Source organism: Schistocerca gregaria, chromosome 9 (assembly GCF_023897955.1).
Source record: "Schistocerca gregaria isolate iqSchGreg1 chromosome 9, iqSchGreg1.2, whole genome shotgun sequence".
Taxonomy (NCBI): Eukaryota; Metazoa; Arthropoda; class Insecta; order Orthoptera; family Acrididae; genus Schistocerca; species Schistocerca gregaria.
The window spans coordinates 218,342,497-218,359,961 of record NC_064928.1 but is presented as its reverse complement, the minus strand read 5'-3'; the positions used below and the strand labels follow the sequence as shown (position 1 = coordinate 218,359,961).

General features: G+C 47.1%; 1 protein-coding gene across 1 annotated transcript in view; it reads left to right on the top strand.

Annotated features, from left to right (window-relative positions):
- The window catches only part of LOC126292004 (uncharacterized), an 807,472-nt gene that overhangs the window by 648,726 nt on the left and 141,281 nt on the right, over positions 1-17,465 (top strand). The window contains exon 6 of the mRNA XM_049985788.1: positions 1,107-1,376. Coding sequence (XP_049841745.1) covers positions 1,107-1,376 — 270 coding nt within the window. The remainder of the gene's footprint in view (positions 1-1,106; positions 1,377-17,465) is intronic.

Sequence of the window (17,465 nt, the reverse complement as noted above, 5' to 3'; positions counted from 1 at the left end):
GACAGGCATCTTATCCGCATGGCTGTAACGGATCGTGCAGCCACGTCTCGATCCCTGAGTCAACAGATGGGGACGTTTGCAAGACGACAACCATCTGCACGATCAGTTCGACGACGTTTGCAGCAGCATGGACTATCAGCTCGCGGATCGTGGCTGCAGTTACCCTTGACGCTGCATCACAGACAGGAGCGCCTGCGATGGCGTACTCAACGACGAAGCTGGGTGGACGAATGGCAAAAGGCTATGTTTTCGGATGAATCCAGGTTCTTTTTACAGCATCATGATGGTCGCATCCGTGTTTGGCGACATTGCGGTGAACGCACATTGGAAGCGTGTATTCGTCATCGCGATACTGGCGTTTCACCAGGCGTGATGGTATGGGGTGCCATTGGTTACATGTCTGGGTCACCTGTTGTTCACATTGATAGCACTTTGAACAGTGGGCGTTACATTTCCGATGTGTTACTAACCATGCGAAACCCTTCATTTCAGCAGGATAATGTACGACCGCATGTTGCAGGTCCTGTACGGGCCTTTCCGGATACAGAAAATGTTCGACTGCTGCCCTGGCCAGCACATTCTCCAGATCTCTCACTAATGGAAAAGTCTGGTCAATGGTGGCCGAGCAACTGGCTCGTCACAATATGCCAGTCACTACTCTTGATGAACTGTGGTATAGTGTTGAAGCTGCATGGGCAGCTGTTCCTGTACACGCCAGCCAAGCTATGTTTGACTCAATGCCCAGGTGCATCAAGGCCGTTATTGCGGGCAGAGGGGGTTGTTCTGGGTAATGATTTCTCAGGATCTATGCATCCAAATTGCGTGAAAATGTAATCACATGTCAGTTCTAGTATATTATATTTGTTCAATGAACACCCGTTTATCATCTGCATTTCTTCTGGGTGTAGCAATTTTAATGGCCAATAGTTGTACATATACATGAGGTGTGTGTGTGTGTGTGTGTGTGTGTGTGTGTGTGTGTGTGTGTGAGAGAGAGAGAGAGAGAGAGAGAGAGAGAGAGAGAGAGAGTTGTTACCAAGTCCAAATTGTGAGAAAAGACACGAGTGAGACGGGCAGGGAGCTTGACCCGCTGCTTTTGGTGGCAGGGCGGCGCGCCCAACGGCAGCGCGGCGGGCGGCTACTCGACGCCGGCGTCGCCCCCCAAGCCGGTGCCGCCACCGCGCGACCACCTGCGCATCGAGCAGGACGGACGGCTGGTGAACCGCGCGCCGCCCCCGCAGCTGCCCGCCAGGTCGCCGCTCGCCGCCGCCGCCGCGGCCGCCGCCTCCGCCGCCCAGGACGCCGCCCCCGCCGTATCGCCCGCCCCCGGAACCACGCCCACCCGTCAGCAGCTGGACAGCATCCGCAAGTACCAGGTGGGTCCACCCTACCCTAGCCTAGCACTAGCGCTGTATTGTATTGTATTGTGTGTTAACTGGGACCTAGAACCGACGGAGAGGCTCCGTCCCCGCCGCAGCCGCAGTGGTCCACAACCCCACGACGTTCGCCGCCCCGCACCGAACCCAGGGTTATTGTGCGGTTCGGCCCCCGGTGCACCCCCCAGGGAACGTCTCGCACCAGACGAGTCTAACCCCTGTGTTTGCGTGGTAGAGTAATGGTGGTGTACGCGTACGTGGAGAACTTGTTTGTGCAGCAGCCGCCGACGTAGTGTAACTGGGGCGGAATAAGGGGAACCGGCCCGCATTCGCCGAGGCAGATGGAAAACCGCCTAAAAACCATCCACAGACTGGCGGGTTCACCGGGCGGATTGGTGCCGGGGACCGGCGCTCCTTCCCGCCCGGAAAGCCGTGCGTTAGACCGCTCGGCCAACCGGGCGGCCACCACTAGCGCTACTTGTTTAAACAGTCAGTTAGGTTGTTTTGCATTGCAAAGCGGTTGGGGGTCGTTAACGGACCTCGAAAACAACCCAACCAATCAGAGGAGTATAGAAAATGACATTGACCTCATAAGGGAGTACTGCAAAGAAGAAAAGAAGGAATAAAAAATAAGGGTAAGTTTGAGCTACGAATAAAGTAACAGGGTGAGCTGGTAAGGTGGAAGGGTATAAAGACGGGAGGAGGAAGAGGACAGAACGAAGTAAGATAGAAGCAGAAGTAATGAGAGATAGTTGGAGAGGTGCAAAAGCACCAAAGATAGGACGAGGATGACAATAATGTGTTGGGTTATGAAAGGAAGCAGGAGAAAGTGAAGAGAGATAGAGGAAGTGGTGAGAAAATGATGTGAGCACTATACACAGAGAAGGAAAGTTATGGAGTGGTAGCAAGAATGGAAAGACTAAGACTGAAAGTAAGATACGTAGGAGGGGCAGAAGAGGAAGCAGGAAATTGTGAAGATCGAAAGGAAGCAAAGTAAGTGCCAGGAGAAGAGGAAGGAAGAAGGGAGGGGCGGTGGTAGCAAAGAAGGAAAAGTATGAAGAACAGAAGAGCAAAAATAAGAAACAAAGTAGGTGAAAGCAAAAACTATAGGAGGGAGTGTGTGGAAGGAAGTGGAAAAGACAGAGAAGAGAGATTCAGGGTAGGTTGGGAGGTATCACGAAATGCAGTTACAGGAAGGACAGTAGTAGTTGAGGAAACAGTGTGTGTCATAGGAAGAAGATGAGGGAGTAAGAGGCTAAAGAAAAAGGCAGAAGTACCGAAAGTATTAAGGTATGGAGACGAAATTCAGAAACAGTATAAGGAACTGGGGAAATTGAGGAATGAAAGCAGATGGAAAGAGGCTACGTGATACTAACAACAACAAAGGATGTGACATGATCTTTGTTTTGCTCTTAACTTAAATTTCTGCAATAAATATTGCTTTTCTAGTATATAGGCATGAACAGGAGTAAAGATGACGACAAATTAGTCTACATTAGATGACAATTCGAGAGAGAGGTGAAAATATCATGGCTGAGCGCAACCACTGAAGACTGATTTCGTTATTTTGGGCAGTAACGCACGTCAGGTGTCGATTTGAATTGCGTGACAGATACGTTTATCTTAAAGCAGCCAACTGGCGTATGTTTCGTTCGAATGGCTGCTCTGTGGAATACTGTACCGGCTTAAATTGATTTGAACGACTTGTCGACAAAGCAAACTCGTCCAAAGTTGGTGAAGTTGTTTGCTCCTTTATAAGAGAGACCCAAGATAAGTTTTTCATTGAAAGTCACTTATTTTTGTGCATTTTGCTGTGTTAAATACGAATATGGTAACAAAGAGCTGTGTCACCCACTACTTTTCACATTTAATACTTAATATTGTAAAAAAAGAATTTTTAGCGATTTTATTGATATACGTCTTCTGTTAATAATAATATGAAGCTGACATTTTGATGGTAGTGGGTTGCACTGGGTAGCGACCCACCCAGATAGCCAAGGGATGTTCAGAGAACGCTTGTGGGATGCGGAAAGGCGAGCCGGCCCCGAACAGAATCTGCCTCGCGAATTATCAACAAGGAGTGCTGAGGCGGATTTTGATGTGATTTTTATGCGGTTTTCCACATCCAGTGGACAGTGTCTTAAAAGGAGGATATAAGATGAACATCAACAAAAGCAAAACGAGGACAATGGAATTGAGTTAACTCGGGTGATGCTGAGGGAATTACATTAGGAAATGAGACGCTTAAAGTAGTAAATGAATTTCGCTATTTAGAAAGCAAAATAACTGATGATGGTCGAAGTAGAGAGGATAGAAAATGTAGACTGGCAGTGGCAAGGAAAGCGTTTCTGAAGAAGAGAAATTTGTTAACATCGAGTATAGATTTAAGTGTCGGGAAGTCATTTCTGAAAGTATTTGTATGGAAGTGAAACATGGACAATAAATAGATTGGACAAGAAGAGAATAGAAGCTTTCGAAATGTGGTGCTACAGAAGATTAGATGGGTAGATCACATAACTAATGAGGAGGTATTGAATAGAATTGGGGAGAAGAGGAGCCTGTGGCACAACTTGACTAGAAGAAGGGATCGGTTGGTAGGACATGTTCTGAGGCATCAATAGATCACCAATTTAGTATTGGAGGGCAGCGTGGAGGGAAAATATCGTAGAGGGAGACCAAGAGATGAATACACTAAACAGATTCAGAAGGATCTAGATTGCAGTAGGTACTGGGAGATGAAGAAGCCTGCACAGGATAGAGTAGCATGGAGATCTGCATCATTGCAGTTTCTGGACTGAAGACCACAACAACAACGTTCTCGTTTGTGTTTGCCGTCTGAGTTATCGGCCGTTTTGGTGTCGACCGCGTTTTACTTTTTATCCGCCGTTGCAATATGGCGAATCCACTTAATTTTGAGTTCAGGACCTCCGTTTCTCCACATTCCTGTTTTTATCTTTCTCTTCCATCGTTTGGAAATAACCTGTAGTCGTTTTTAACTGCTCTCTTTGTCTTCGTGTTCTATAGTTCTGACATAGGCGCTCATGACCGTAGTTGTTGCACCGTATAACGGCTCTTCTTCTTGGTGATTTGATTTCATTTGTGGTTGGCCTCGGCGACAGTCGGTAGAGTGTTGAGACCGTTATCAAGTTACGAAGGCGACGTTACACAAAATAACAGTGCTGAACCGAAATGTCGACGTGCGTGAGATATTTACTTCACCAAGAATCGCAATTAATCGTTCGTAATCGATGCTTAACTGATTAATGATTAAATATTAATGATAAAACCAATACAGTCACATCCACTACAAATTACCCTACAAGCTGGTCGTAATTTCAAGTATCTAAGAACTCTTAACAGTGGGCGTGTTATTTGAGTCAAAGATTCTACAGAAGCGCCGGGCGCTACAGTCAAATATTATCGCTGCGCGTAATTATTACTAGGGAGTTTCATGTCAATAATTTGATAGAATTTTAAATCACAAATGCACGACTTGGCACGAGAGGGTGTTTTATTGCACAATATCAGTCACTTCCTAACCGAGCCTTGAGAAGAAAACTTTGCCAGGTGTTGGTGTGGTTTAAATTATATGCTTCGGACCTATCACTGAAGTTCCATTAACCACTGGCTATTATGAATGAAAATTGTCGATCAGTGTTCGTTGCCTAAATCAATGTCTAAGAAATGTTTAGTTCAATTATCTAGTTAAAAGTTCACTTTATTCTAGTAGGTAAAAGTCTTCCTTTCGAATTCTAATGCCGTGATATTTGAAGTCAGAAGATCGTATTACTGCGTCATAATAGATCGCAATTATTCAATCTCAAAAACAATCTAAGCGCGCCTACATGTACGAGTATTCAAATATATGACCTGCTTCGGCTAACTCTCGTAACGTAGTGACAATGCATTGAATTATACTTAGTCATTACTCACGATTCCGAAAGAGTACTCACACGGAGTATTCTTTGGGATAGTTGGTTCTACTTTGCGAATGTTGTTGTTGTTGTCTTCAGTCCTGAGATTGGTTTGATGCAGCTCTCCATGCTACTCTATCCTGTGCAAGCTTCATCATCTCCCAGTACCTACTTCAACCTACATCCTTCTGAATCTGCTTGGTGTATTCATTTCTTGGTCTCCCTCTACGGTTTTTACCCTCCACGCTGCCCTCCATTACCCAATTGGTGATCCCTTGATGCCTCAGAACATGTCCTACCAACCGATCCCTTCTTCTAGTCAAGTTGTGCCACAAACTTCTCTTCTCCCCAATCCTATTCAGTACCTCCTGAGTAGTTATGTGATCTACCCATCTAATCTTGAGTATTCTTCTGTAGTACCAAATTTCGAAAGAGTTTATTCTCTTCTTGTCCAAACTATTTATCGTCCATGTTTCACTTCCATACATGGCTACACTCCATATAAATACTTTCAGAAATGACTCAATGTTAACAAATTTCTCTTCTTCAGAAACGCTTTCCTTGCCATTGCCAGTCTACATTTTATATCTTCTCTACTTCGACAATCATCAGTTATTTTGCTCCCCAAATAGCAAAACTCCTTTCCTACTTTAAGTGTCTTATTTCTTAATCTAAGTCCCTCAGCATCGACTACATTCCGTTATCCTCGTTTTGCTTTTGTTCATGTTCGTCTTATGTACTCCTCTCAAGACACTGTCCATTCCATTCATCTGCTCTTCCAAGTCCTTTGCTGTCTCTGACAGAATTAGAATGTCATCGGCAAACCTCAAAGATTTTATTTCTTATCCATGGATTTTAATGCCTACTCCGAACTTTTCTTATGTTTCCTTTACTGCTTGCTCAATATACATATTGAATAGCATTAGAGAGAGGCTACAACTCTGTCTCACTCCCTTCCCAACCACTGCTTCTCTTTCATGTCCCTCGACTCTTATAACTGCAATCTGGTTTATGTACAATTTGTAAATAGCCTTTCGCTCCCTGTATGTTACACCTGCCACCTTCAGAATTTGAAAGAGAGTATTCCAGTCAACATTGTCTTTAGTTTCTTTCGTAGATTGCTAAATTGTCAAGTCTTAGTTCCTGATTTAATTACTTGTTATTGTCTTAATAATAGTGATAAATGGAACTTCTTTCGCTTATTCACTTTTGTGGGAATTTGGGACTTGGGGGAGAAATCTTTGGGGTATTGGGAGCTAATTTTTTATTTTTATTTATCGTCCGAGGAAGTGGCATTACAACCCTAAAACAAAACAGTGCTTAGCCACGCACGCACGTGAACGTGTTATGGCGCGTGGCGCTGTGACAGGTGCGCGGCGTGCCTGCTGTGTGGCCGCATTCCTGCCGGCTTTGCCCCACGCGGGGCTTCTCCCAGGCCTGTGTCTGTCCGGTACCTGTCGCCGCTGTACCTGCCGCCATACCTGGCACGGGGGCATTGGGAGGGGGAGGGAACCCAGCCGCCGGCTCTTTCAGCGCCTGTTCGCCAAATGCCGATGCCAGCAGCTACACCCAAAGTTCGGCCAGCGACAGCATACTTCCGTCCCTCACTCACCTGTCTCACGTTCACATTCAACACACCTCCGAAAGGGCCTAAATCGAACATCGGTAACCGGACTGCAGCGTCGTTTTCACGTGGTGGCAGTGAGCAGATACTGCCAGCGTGATGAGACGTAGATTGTCCTAGCAGCACTTGTTTTACACGACTGGGTATGCGATTCAGTTGTAAATATAGGGTCCCCAATGACTGAACTATATGAAATGAAATCTACATCTACGTAATTACTCTGCTATTCACAATAAAGTGCCTGGCAGAGGTTCAAAATGGTTCATATGGCTTTGAGCACTATGGGACTTGACATCTGAGTCAGTCCCCTAGAACGTAGAACTACTTAAACCTAACTAACCTAAGTACATCACACACATCCATGCCCGAGGCAGGATTCGAACCTTCGACCGTAGCAGTCGCGCGGTTCCGGAATGAGCGCCTAGACCCTGGCAGAGGGTTCAGTGAACCACCTTCAAGCTTTCACATATCTTCCGAGAATTCAGCGATATTTCGGTGGGAGTACACCCCGCCATTTTCAAGGCGAACTGCAACGGACAGGTGGCGTAAATCCAAATTTAAAACCTCGGTTCTCGGACTGAAGCAGGAAAGATAAAACACACGCTGAACACTAGTGCCACCAAAGATAACCAAAGTCAGAGCTGTCGATAGTGAGCCTACGAATTCGCAGGTGAGGTAGCGTTGAATCTGCCCCGCTGGCTTTTTTTTTTCGGCCGCTGTGGTCGAGCGCTTCTAGGCGCTTCAGTCTGGAACCGCGTGACCGCTACGGTCGCAGGTTCAAATCCTGCCTCGGGCAAGGATGTGTGTGATGTCCTTAGGTTAGTTAGGTTTAAGTAGTTCTACGTTCTAGGGGACTGATGACCTCAGATGTTAAGTCCCATAGTGCTCAGAGCCATTTGAACCGTGTAAACCATCCTCTGTTTTTTGACAAGGGAGAGAACCGGGTTCCAAACAGAGTTTAAACAGAAACCTCCATCCCTGTTAACGAGGTTGCTCGCTAATTTAATCTCAACTGCCACCCTAATAAAATGGTTCAAATGGCTCTGAGCACTATGGGACTCAACTGCTGTGGTCATTAGTCCCCTAGAACTTAGAACTACTTAAACCTAACTAACCTAAGGACATCACAAACATCCATGCCCGAGGCAGGATTCGAACCTGCGACCGTAGCAGCCGCACGGTTCCGGACTGCGCGCCTAGAACCGCGAGACCACCGCGGCCGGAACACCCTAATAACACTGTCCTAATAACAAACTGCTTATTTGCTTCTGTCTCGGGTTCTTCGGCCGACGTTCGTGTGATGATTTTGCTGACGTTTCGCCAGCACGAGTGGCTGGCATTGTCAAAGCTTCACCCTCCATTGCCGGAGGGTGAAGCTTTGACAATGCCAGCCACTCGTGCTGGCGAAACGTCAGCAAAATCATCACACGAACGTCGGCCGAAGAACCCGAGACAGAAGCAAATAAGCAGTTTGTCAACAAGTGGCCACGAAAGTCTTAACAATTTTGTACTGTCCTAATAGCTGGACGTGCATGCCAATATCTAGGTGTTATTATATAACATGGAGTGACCAGTATCCAAGCAATGTTCGGCAATAGCAGATCTATTTGGCTGCTGTAATCGTTTGTGTCGTCTATGCTCAGTACATCGTTCCTCCACGGTCCTGATAGTTTGAACAATATATGCCATGCCGCAGCTACAAGGAATACGATATACACCCGCCTTACGCGGTCCAAGATCATCCTTAACGGAATTCAAAAGTACTCTAATTTTAAATGGAGATCGGAAAACACATTTCACATCGTATTTCTGTAAATTAACGACCGATCGTGTTGGACGTGTTTCCTACGTAAGGCAAAAAGGCAGTAGACTTAGGTGTTGACTCAGAATTATCATCAACCACCCGATGTACAGTTGGTCGATAGCGCAACGCACGTTCAATCTGTCTATCACTATAACCATTTTGACGAAATGTAACTTCAAGATGGGACAGCTCAGCTGGCAAAGTCTCAGCGTCAGAAACATGTGCCCTGTGTACCAAAGTACGAAGTACCCCTTCACGCTGAGATGGATGGTGACAACTTTTAGCCTGTAAGTACAAGTCGGTGAGAGTACGTTTCCTGTAGACTCCATGTCCCAAAGATCCATCATCCTTCCTCTTAACCAACACGTCAAGGAAGGGAAGGCAACCATCCTCTTCCACCTCCATCGTAAAACGAATGTTCGGGTGGGTCGAGTTCAGATGTTCTAGAAAGACATTCAAATTCTCTCTACCATGAGGCCAAACAACGAAGGTATCGTCAGCATATCTAAAGAAACAGGCGGGTTTCAAAGGCGCCGACTCCAATGCACGTTCCTCGAAGTCTTCCATAAACAAATTTGCGATCACAGGAGACAACGGACTACGCATCGCAACTCCATTTGTCTGCTCGTAATACTTCAAGCTGTCTCTCTACCGTTCCACTCTCGAACGGAGCGCGGAAAAAACGATCACTTCAATTTTTCTGTGCGAGCCCTGATTTCTCTTATTTTATCGTGATGATCATTTCTCCCTATGTAGGTGGGTGCCAACAAAATGTTTTCGCAATCGGAGGAGAAAGCTTGTGATTGAAATTTCACGAGAAGATCCCGTCGCAACGAAAAACGCCTTTGTTATAATAATTTCCACTCCAATTCACGTATCATGTCTGTGACACTATCTCCCCTATTTCGCGATAATACAAAACGAGCTGCTCTTCTTTGTACATTTTCGATGTCATCCGTCAGTCCCACCTGATGCGGATCCCACACTGCACAGCAATACTCCAGAATAGAGCGGACAAGCGTGGTGTAAGCAGTCTCTTTGGTAGACCTGTTGAACCTTCTAAGTGTTCTGCCAGTCAATCGCAGTCTTTGGTTTGCTCCACCCACAATATTATCTATGTGATCGTTCCATTTTTGGTTATTTGTGATTGTAATCCCTAATTAAATAGTTGAATTTACAGCCTTCAGATTTGTGTGCCCTATTGCGTAATCGAAATTTAGTGAATTTCTTTTACTGCTCATGTGAATAACTTCACACTTTTCCTAATTCGGGGTCAACTGCCACTTTTAGCACCACACAGATATCTAAATCATTTTTCAATTTGTTTTGATTGTCTGATGACTTTACAAGACGGTAAATGACAGCATCATCTGCAAACAATCTAAGAGGGCTACTCAGATTGTCTGCTATGTCGTTAATATAGATCAGGAACAATAGAGGGCCTATAACACTTCCTTGGGGAACACCGGATATTACTTCTGTTTTACTCGATGACTTTCCGTCTATTCCTACGATCTTTCTGACAGGAAATCACGAATCCAGTCGCACAACTGAGGCGATACTCTGTAGGCAAGCAGATTGGTTAGAAGACGCTTATGTGGAACGGTGTCGAAAGCCTTCTGGAAATATAAAAATATGGAATCAATTTGACATCCCCTGTCGATAGCACTTATTACTTCATGAGTTTAAAGAGCTAGTTGTATTTCACATGAATGATATTTTCTGAATCCGTGCTGACCGTGTGTCAATAAATCGTTTTCTTCGAGGTACTTCATAATGTTCGAATACAGTATGTGTTCCCAAACCCTACTGCAAATCGACGTTAGTGACATAGGCCTGTAATTCTGCGGATTACTCGTACTTCCCTTTTTGGGTATTAGTGTGACTTGAGCAATTTTCCAGTCCTTAGGTACGGATATTTCTATGAGCGAGTGGTTGTATATAAATGCTATATATGGAGCTATTTTATCAGCATACTCTGAGAGGAACCTGAATGCTATACAATCTCGAGCGGAGGCGCTGCCTTTATTAAGTCATTTAAGCTGCTTTGTTAGGCCGAGGATATCTACTTCTATGTTTCTCATCTTGGCAGTTGCTCTTGATTCGGATTCAGGAATATTTACTTCGTCTTCTTTGGTGAAGGAGTTTCGGAAAAGGGTGTTTAATAATTCTGCTTTAGTGACACCGTCATCAGTGACTTCACGGTTGTTATCGCGCAGTGAAGGTATTGATTGCATGTTGCTGCTGGTGTGCTTCATGTATGACCAGAATCTCTTCGGCTTTTCTGCCAGATTTCGAGACATAATCTCATTGTGGAAATTATTATAAGCATCTCGCATTGAAGTAAGCGCTATATTTCGAACTTTTGTAAAACTTTTCCAATCGTCGTCGCCAATCGTCGTAACTTCCGATCGGTTTGCATTAGGACGTTCAAACTGTATGGTTGGTCGCGGTGCTTAATGGGAAGTAGTATGAGCTTTATGGTTTGTTTAGCGACGAAACCCACTTTCATTTGGATGGGTTCGTCAATAAGCGAAAACAGGCGCATTTGAGAGACTGAGAAACCGCCTTTCGCGATCGAGAAGTCTCTTCACCCTCAACGGGTGACTGTGTAGCGTGCAGTTTCCAGTCACAGAATGATCCGCGCGATATCCTTTGATGGTACGGTGACTACCGAACGGTACGTGAAGGTTTTCGAAGATGGTTTCATCCCCATTATCCTAAATGACTCTGATTTCGACAACATGTGGGTTTGTTTTTTAAAACTGAGCTCGATACCATGGAAGCAGGTTAGTGTTTGCTCTCCTATAGGAGAACTTTGGTGGCTGCATTCTGGTTCTTGGGTGGCCAGAGGCCACTGGCATGGGCACCCATTGGCCGCTATATTCTCCGCATCTGAACACGTGCGACTCCATTTTCTGGGTCTATTGTAGACAAGGTGTACAGCAGTAACCCCAAAACAATTGCTGAGCTGAAAACACCCATTCACGAGGTCATCGATGTTCCGACACTTCAGCGGGTCGTGCAGAATTCCGCTTTTCGTCCGCGCCACCTCTCCAATGATAGTAGGCATATCGAACAAGTGATAACCAAAATCGGAAACCTGTAGTGACGTTTACATGTTGAATAAAGTGTGTGCACGCCGTAGGTCCTAACTAATTTACTTTTTTCTTTTCATATATTTCAATAATTATCACTCTATAGTTAGTCAGCACTATGAGAGCTTCACTGCTTTCAGTTGAGGTTGTCAGGACGTGCGGGATGGCTTTGACCTGGAGACAGCGATTGAAAGGTAGGTAAGACGCCCGAGGGATTTGGGATAGTTGAGGAAATTCTCAACGTTCCCATGTTCGACGACCATGCTCCGAAACTTGCCCAAAGGCGCCAATAGCAGCTGGTCTGTGCTTATACCTTGGCCACACCCCGCAACACGTCAGTGTGCCATGTTGCACGCGCGTAACAGTATTAAAAGCTGAAAAGTACTTAACGTTTGTTGGCTGTTTATTTAGGTATAATTAGCAAATTTCTGCTTTTTGATAGCTTAATTATTTTCAGCAGAGGGAAATACAGGTAACATTATTAAGCTGAAAAGTACTGTCACGTTTGTAGGCTGTTTAGGAATATTTAGGTACAATTAGCAACTGCCCGCTTTTTGATGGCGCAATTATTTTCAGGACGGGGGAATACAGCAACAAGTCATGACTCATGACACTGAAGTGTGTGTGTGTGTGTGTGTGTGTGTGTGTGTGTGTGTGTGTGTGTGTGTGTGTGTGTTCGTTTGCTCCTATTATACCGATGTTTTGTGTGTGTGTGTGTGTGTGTGTGTGTGTGTGTGTGTGTGTGTGTGTGTGTGTGTGTGTGTGTTCGTTTGCTCCTATTATACCGATGTTTTGTGTCTTCCAGTTTCCCAAAGCCCCTCTCTTAGACCTTATGTATATGATCCTTCAGATGGCTCGTGGCACTGTTTCTACGATGAACGATTTACAAGCTGTACGCGTTTCAGTGCGGCGCTCAGCGTTAGTGGTCACACATTTCCCTCGTAACGGAGAAATGTAGGGGTGCATAAGGTACAGTCAAATGAAAACAAGACAGATGGAATAAAAAGTAAGTAAACTGTGTATCATTTCAAAAGTAATCGCCGTGCTAATACATGGATCTCACTGTGAGACAGAGGCGCAGTCGCTAGGACACTGGACTCGCATTCGGGAGGACGACGATACAAACCTGAGTCAGGCCATCCTTGATTTAGATTTTCCGTGGCTTCGCTAAATCGCTCCAGGTAAATGCCGCCTTGCTTCCTGTGAAACTGTGAAAGGGCTCGTCCGACTTCCTTCCCCATTCTTCCCTAATCCGATGGGACGGATGACCTCGCTGTTTGGTCCCCTCCCCAGCACCAACCAACATGTAGATGTAGATGCGCATGAAGAGGATAAGCTTCAGTGAGATGTTTGGTAAAAGAAAAAAAATAGAAATTGAGGGTACTTAGCAATTAGATTGAAACCTTTTAATGACACAGAAGAAACTGCAATTAACATGAACTTTTTATGTTCCTCAATATTATCTTTCTCAGCATTGTTGTACACTATACTGAATACTTTCAAGACACTTTCTTAAATCATATAAAATTTAATGTTTTAGATTCGTAATGAAATTACCTCAACTTAGTCTTGGTGGGGCCGGCCGGAGTGACCGTGCGGTTCTAGGCGCTACAGTCTGGAGCCGAGCGACCGCTCCGGTCGCAGGTTCGAATCCTGCCTCGGGCATGGATGTGTGTGATGTCCTTAGGTTAGTTAGGTTTAATTAGTTCTAAGTTCTAGGCGACTGATGACCTCGGAAGTTAAGTCGCATAGTGCTCAGAGCCATTTGAGCCAATCTTGGTGGGTGAAACTATTTACAATACTGAAAACATGACTGGTAATTCTTGCTGGACACCAACATGTAGATACTGTTAGACACATTGAAATCTTTTCGCTGCATAAATCACTAACGTAGCAAAATAAACTCAATGTAAGCTATCTTCTCTTTCAAACGAATCTTTTCTCTATACAATCGTATCAAATCATACTGTATCCCCAATTACACTTAAGGGAACATCTCAATATAAGGCGGTTGACTGAAAAGTAGTGCCTCCACCTTCGCAATTCTTCAACTGTCGGCAGCGTTGGTATGTGGCAGTTACTGGCTTATTCCGTAGCCTCTTCGCTGCAGCTCCAGTTGGCGGGAAGCATGAGCATTGAGCATTGGACGGTGTGTTGTTACAATGCAAAGTATGGAACGCTGCGCAGGCGGTCGGTCAACACGCGATCTAGTGTTGAATTCTTGCTAGCAGAAGGTGTCACCCGAAAGGAGATTAATCAGAGAATGAAAGCAGTTTACGTGGTGATTGTTTTGATGTGAGTACTGTGCATCGTTGGGCGAGTAAGATTAAAGATGTTGAGGCGGGAACGTCTGACCCGCTTACAAACAAAGAGTTGGATATCCTGTGACAGCAACCGCCAAGTTTCAGAAGCAAAATGTTGACAGATTGACTCAGGACGATCGTCGTATCACGCAGAGAGAATCTGCAAGCACAATTGGCATTTCACAAGAACGTGTGGGCCACATTATTTCTTTGCTTCGCTATCGAAAGATCTGTGCACGATGGGTACCCCAGATGCTGACTCCTGAAATGAAAGCGCACAGATTCACCACCGTACGGCATCCTCCCTACAGTCCAGATTTAGCACCGTCTGACTTCCATCTGTTCCCGATAATGAAAAACGATCTGCGGGGACATCTCTATACTTCTGATGAAGACGTTGAGAGGAGAGACTGTGGTTCCTGGAAAAGTGTGTCGACCTCCTCCGTGACGGCTTCAGAAAACTTGTTCATCAAATGGTTCAAATGGCTCTGAGCACTATGGGACTAATCATCTGTGGTCATTAGTCCCCTAGAACGTAGAACTACTTAAACCTAACTAACCTAACGACACCAAACACATCCATGCCCGAGGCAGGATTCGAACCTGCGACGGTAGCGGTCACGCGGTTCCAGATTGACGCGCCTAGAACCGCAAGGCCATGCCGGCCGGCACTTGTTCATCGCCGGCACGAATGTATCGAATTGGCTGGCGATTATGTGGAAAACTGAATATTGGTATTTAAAGATAGCATTCTAACAGTTTCGGCGATTTACTGCGCCATCTTCAGGCCCACTCACCGAAGTCTGGGAAATTCCAGTCTCGGTTCCAGTCAAAATAGGGACCACCATTCAAACACTGGTATTTGTAGCTTTCTGCTTTATACAGCGATCACTTCAGTAAACATCTGCCGAAGGTGGCATATGAAATCGCTAAAACTGGTAGCCAAGTCAAATAAGTTTGGAAATTAGACGCCATGAAGGTGCATAACTTAACATTCTCAACAACAGAGATGGACATACAGACACTACCTCCACCTCCCTCCCTGTCCCTCCCTGTCCCTCCTCTCCCTCCCCCTGCATCCTCTCTGTCCCTCCTCCTCCTCCTCCTCCTCCTCCTCCTCCACTCTGCCCCTCCTCCACTCTGCCCCTCCTCCACTCTGCCCCTCCTCCACTCTGCCCCTCCTCCACTCTGCCCCTCCTCCACTCTGCCCCTCCTCCACTCTGCCCCTCCTCCTCTCTGCCCCTCCTCCTCCTCCTCCTCCTCCTCCTCCTCCTCTCTGCCCCTCCATCTCCTCCTCTTCCTCTCTGCCCCTCCTCCTCCTCCTCTTCCTCTCTGCCCCTCCTCCTCCTCCTCCTCCTCCTCCTCCTCCTCCTGTTCCTCTCTGCCCCTCCTCCTCCTTCCCCTCCTCCTCTGCCCCCCCTCCTCCTCCTCCGCCTCCTCCTCCTCCTCCTCCTCCTCCTCCTCCTCCTCCTCCTCCTCCTCGGCCTCCTCCTCCTCCGCCTCCTCTCTGCCCCTCCTCCTCCTCCGCCTCCTCTCTGCCCCTCCTCCTTCTCCTCCTCCTCCCCTCCTCTCTGCCCCTCCTTTCTCTGCCTCCTCGTCCCCCTCCTCTGCCTCTCCTCCTCCTCCCCCTACTCTCTGCTCCTCCTCCTCCTCCTATCTGCCCCTCCTCCTGTCTGCCCCTCCTCTTCCTCCTCCTCCTCTCTGTGCCTCCTCCTCCTCCTCCTCTCTTTCCCTCCCCTTCCTCCTCCTCTGCCCCCCACCTCTCTGCCCCTCCTTCTCCTCTCTTTCCCTCCCCCTCCTCCTCCTCTTCCCCCCATCTCTCTGCCCTCCTTCTCCTCTCCTTCCCTCCCCCTTCTCCTCTTCTGCCCCTCCTCCTCCTCCTCTCTGCCCTTCCTCCTCCTCCTCTCTGCCCTTCCTCCTCCTTTCTGTCCCTCCTCCTCCTCCTCCTCCTCCTCCCCTCTCTTTCCCTCCTCCTCCTCCTCCTCCTCCTCCTCCTCCTCCTCCCCTCTCTTTCCCTCCTCCTCCTCCTCCTCCTCCTCCCCTCTCTTTCCCTCCTCCTCCTCCTCCTCCTCCTCCTCCTCCTCCCCTCTCTTTCCCTCCTCCTCCTCCTCCTCCTCCCCTCTCTTTCCCTCCTCCTCCTCCCCCCTCTCTTTCCCTCCTCCTCCTCCCCCCTCTCTTTCCCTCCTCCTCCTCCTCCTCTTCCCCTCTCTCTGTCCCTCCTCCTCCTCCTCCTCCTCCTCCTCCTCCTCTCTTTCTCTGTCCCTCCTCCTCTCTCTCTCTGTCCCTCCTCCTCTCTCTCTCTGTCCCTCCTCCTCCTCTCTCTCTCTCTCTCTCTCTCTCTCTCTCTCTCTCTCTCTCTCTCTCTCTCTCTCTCTCTCTCACACACACACACACACACACACACACACACACACACACACACACTCACACTCACACTCCTCCCCATCTTCTCTGGCCGATAACTGCTTCCGACTCCTTCCTTTGTCCGAGCTTAGATCAATACTACTACAGCCTCTTGGTAGCGAAAGAATACGTTATCACTCATGTGTGCAGACTTGAAATTTTACTCATGTTGGTAAAACATTATAAATAAACTGTCGAATATACATCCTTTCTCATTACGTAAATTTCTATAGTAACTATTTCTCCTAATTCGGGTATGTATGCCTTTCATCGATGTCATTTAATTGCCCCTTATATTAGAACCGACCCTACGAATCGGCCCCTTAGGGACTAAACAACCCTTCTACCTGGGATATTGCAAAATGAGAGGTAGCTTGTATCTTGCGGTAAATTAAGTGATATGTAGTGGGGAAAATTGTGTAATTTTTTTTTGGTAATATTCCTAAACCCTGCAACACAAACGGTGCGTGTTTAGCGCGCGGGGCGACACTGGCAGCCGTTCGCCGGCGCCTCAGATACCACGGGGGCCGACCGGGCCTCTGCCGCAGCACATGGCCGGCTCTGGAACGTCTCGCCGCAGCCGCAGTCAAAAGCCGCGACACCCGACACCTCCAGACACGGCCGAGCCCCGGCCTCCCCCTGACGCGCTACCCCACCCCACACCTCCCCACTTACTTCACCTCCAAACAGTCTTGCCGCCGATGGGAGTCCCATGTCACGCTGCAAATGCGCCAGTGGGGCGGAAGTTTGGAGGCACCGACCGCATTAATGCACTACTGAGCCACGCCGCAAAACATCCCACAGAAAGGCCGAGCTGCTGGTCCCAGCTGGTAGCGTAGCGTATGCGATATCGAAACAAGGTTTTCGGCGCACTTCACCTACACTGCGGCGCCAAAGAAACTGGTATAGGAAAGCGTAGTCAAATAATCTGTCTCGCGTGTGT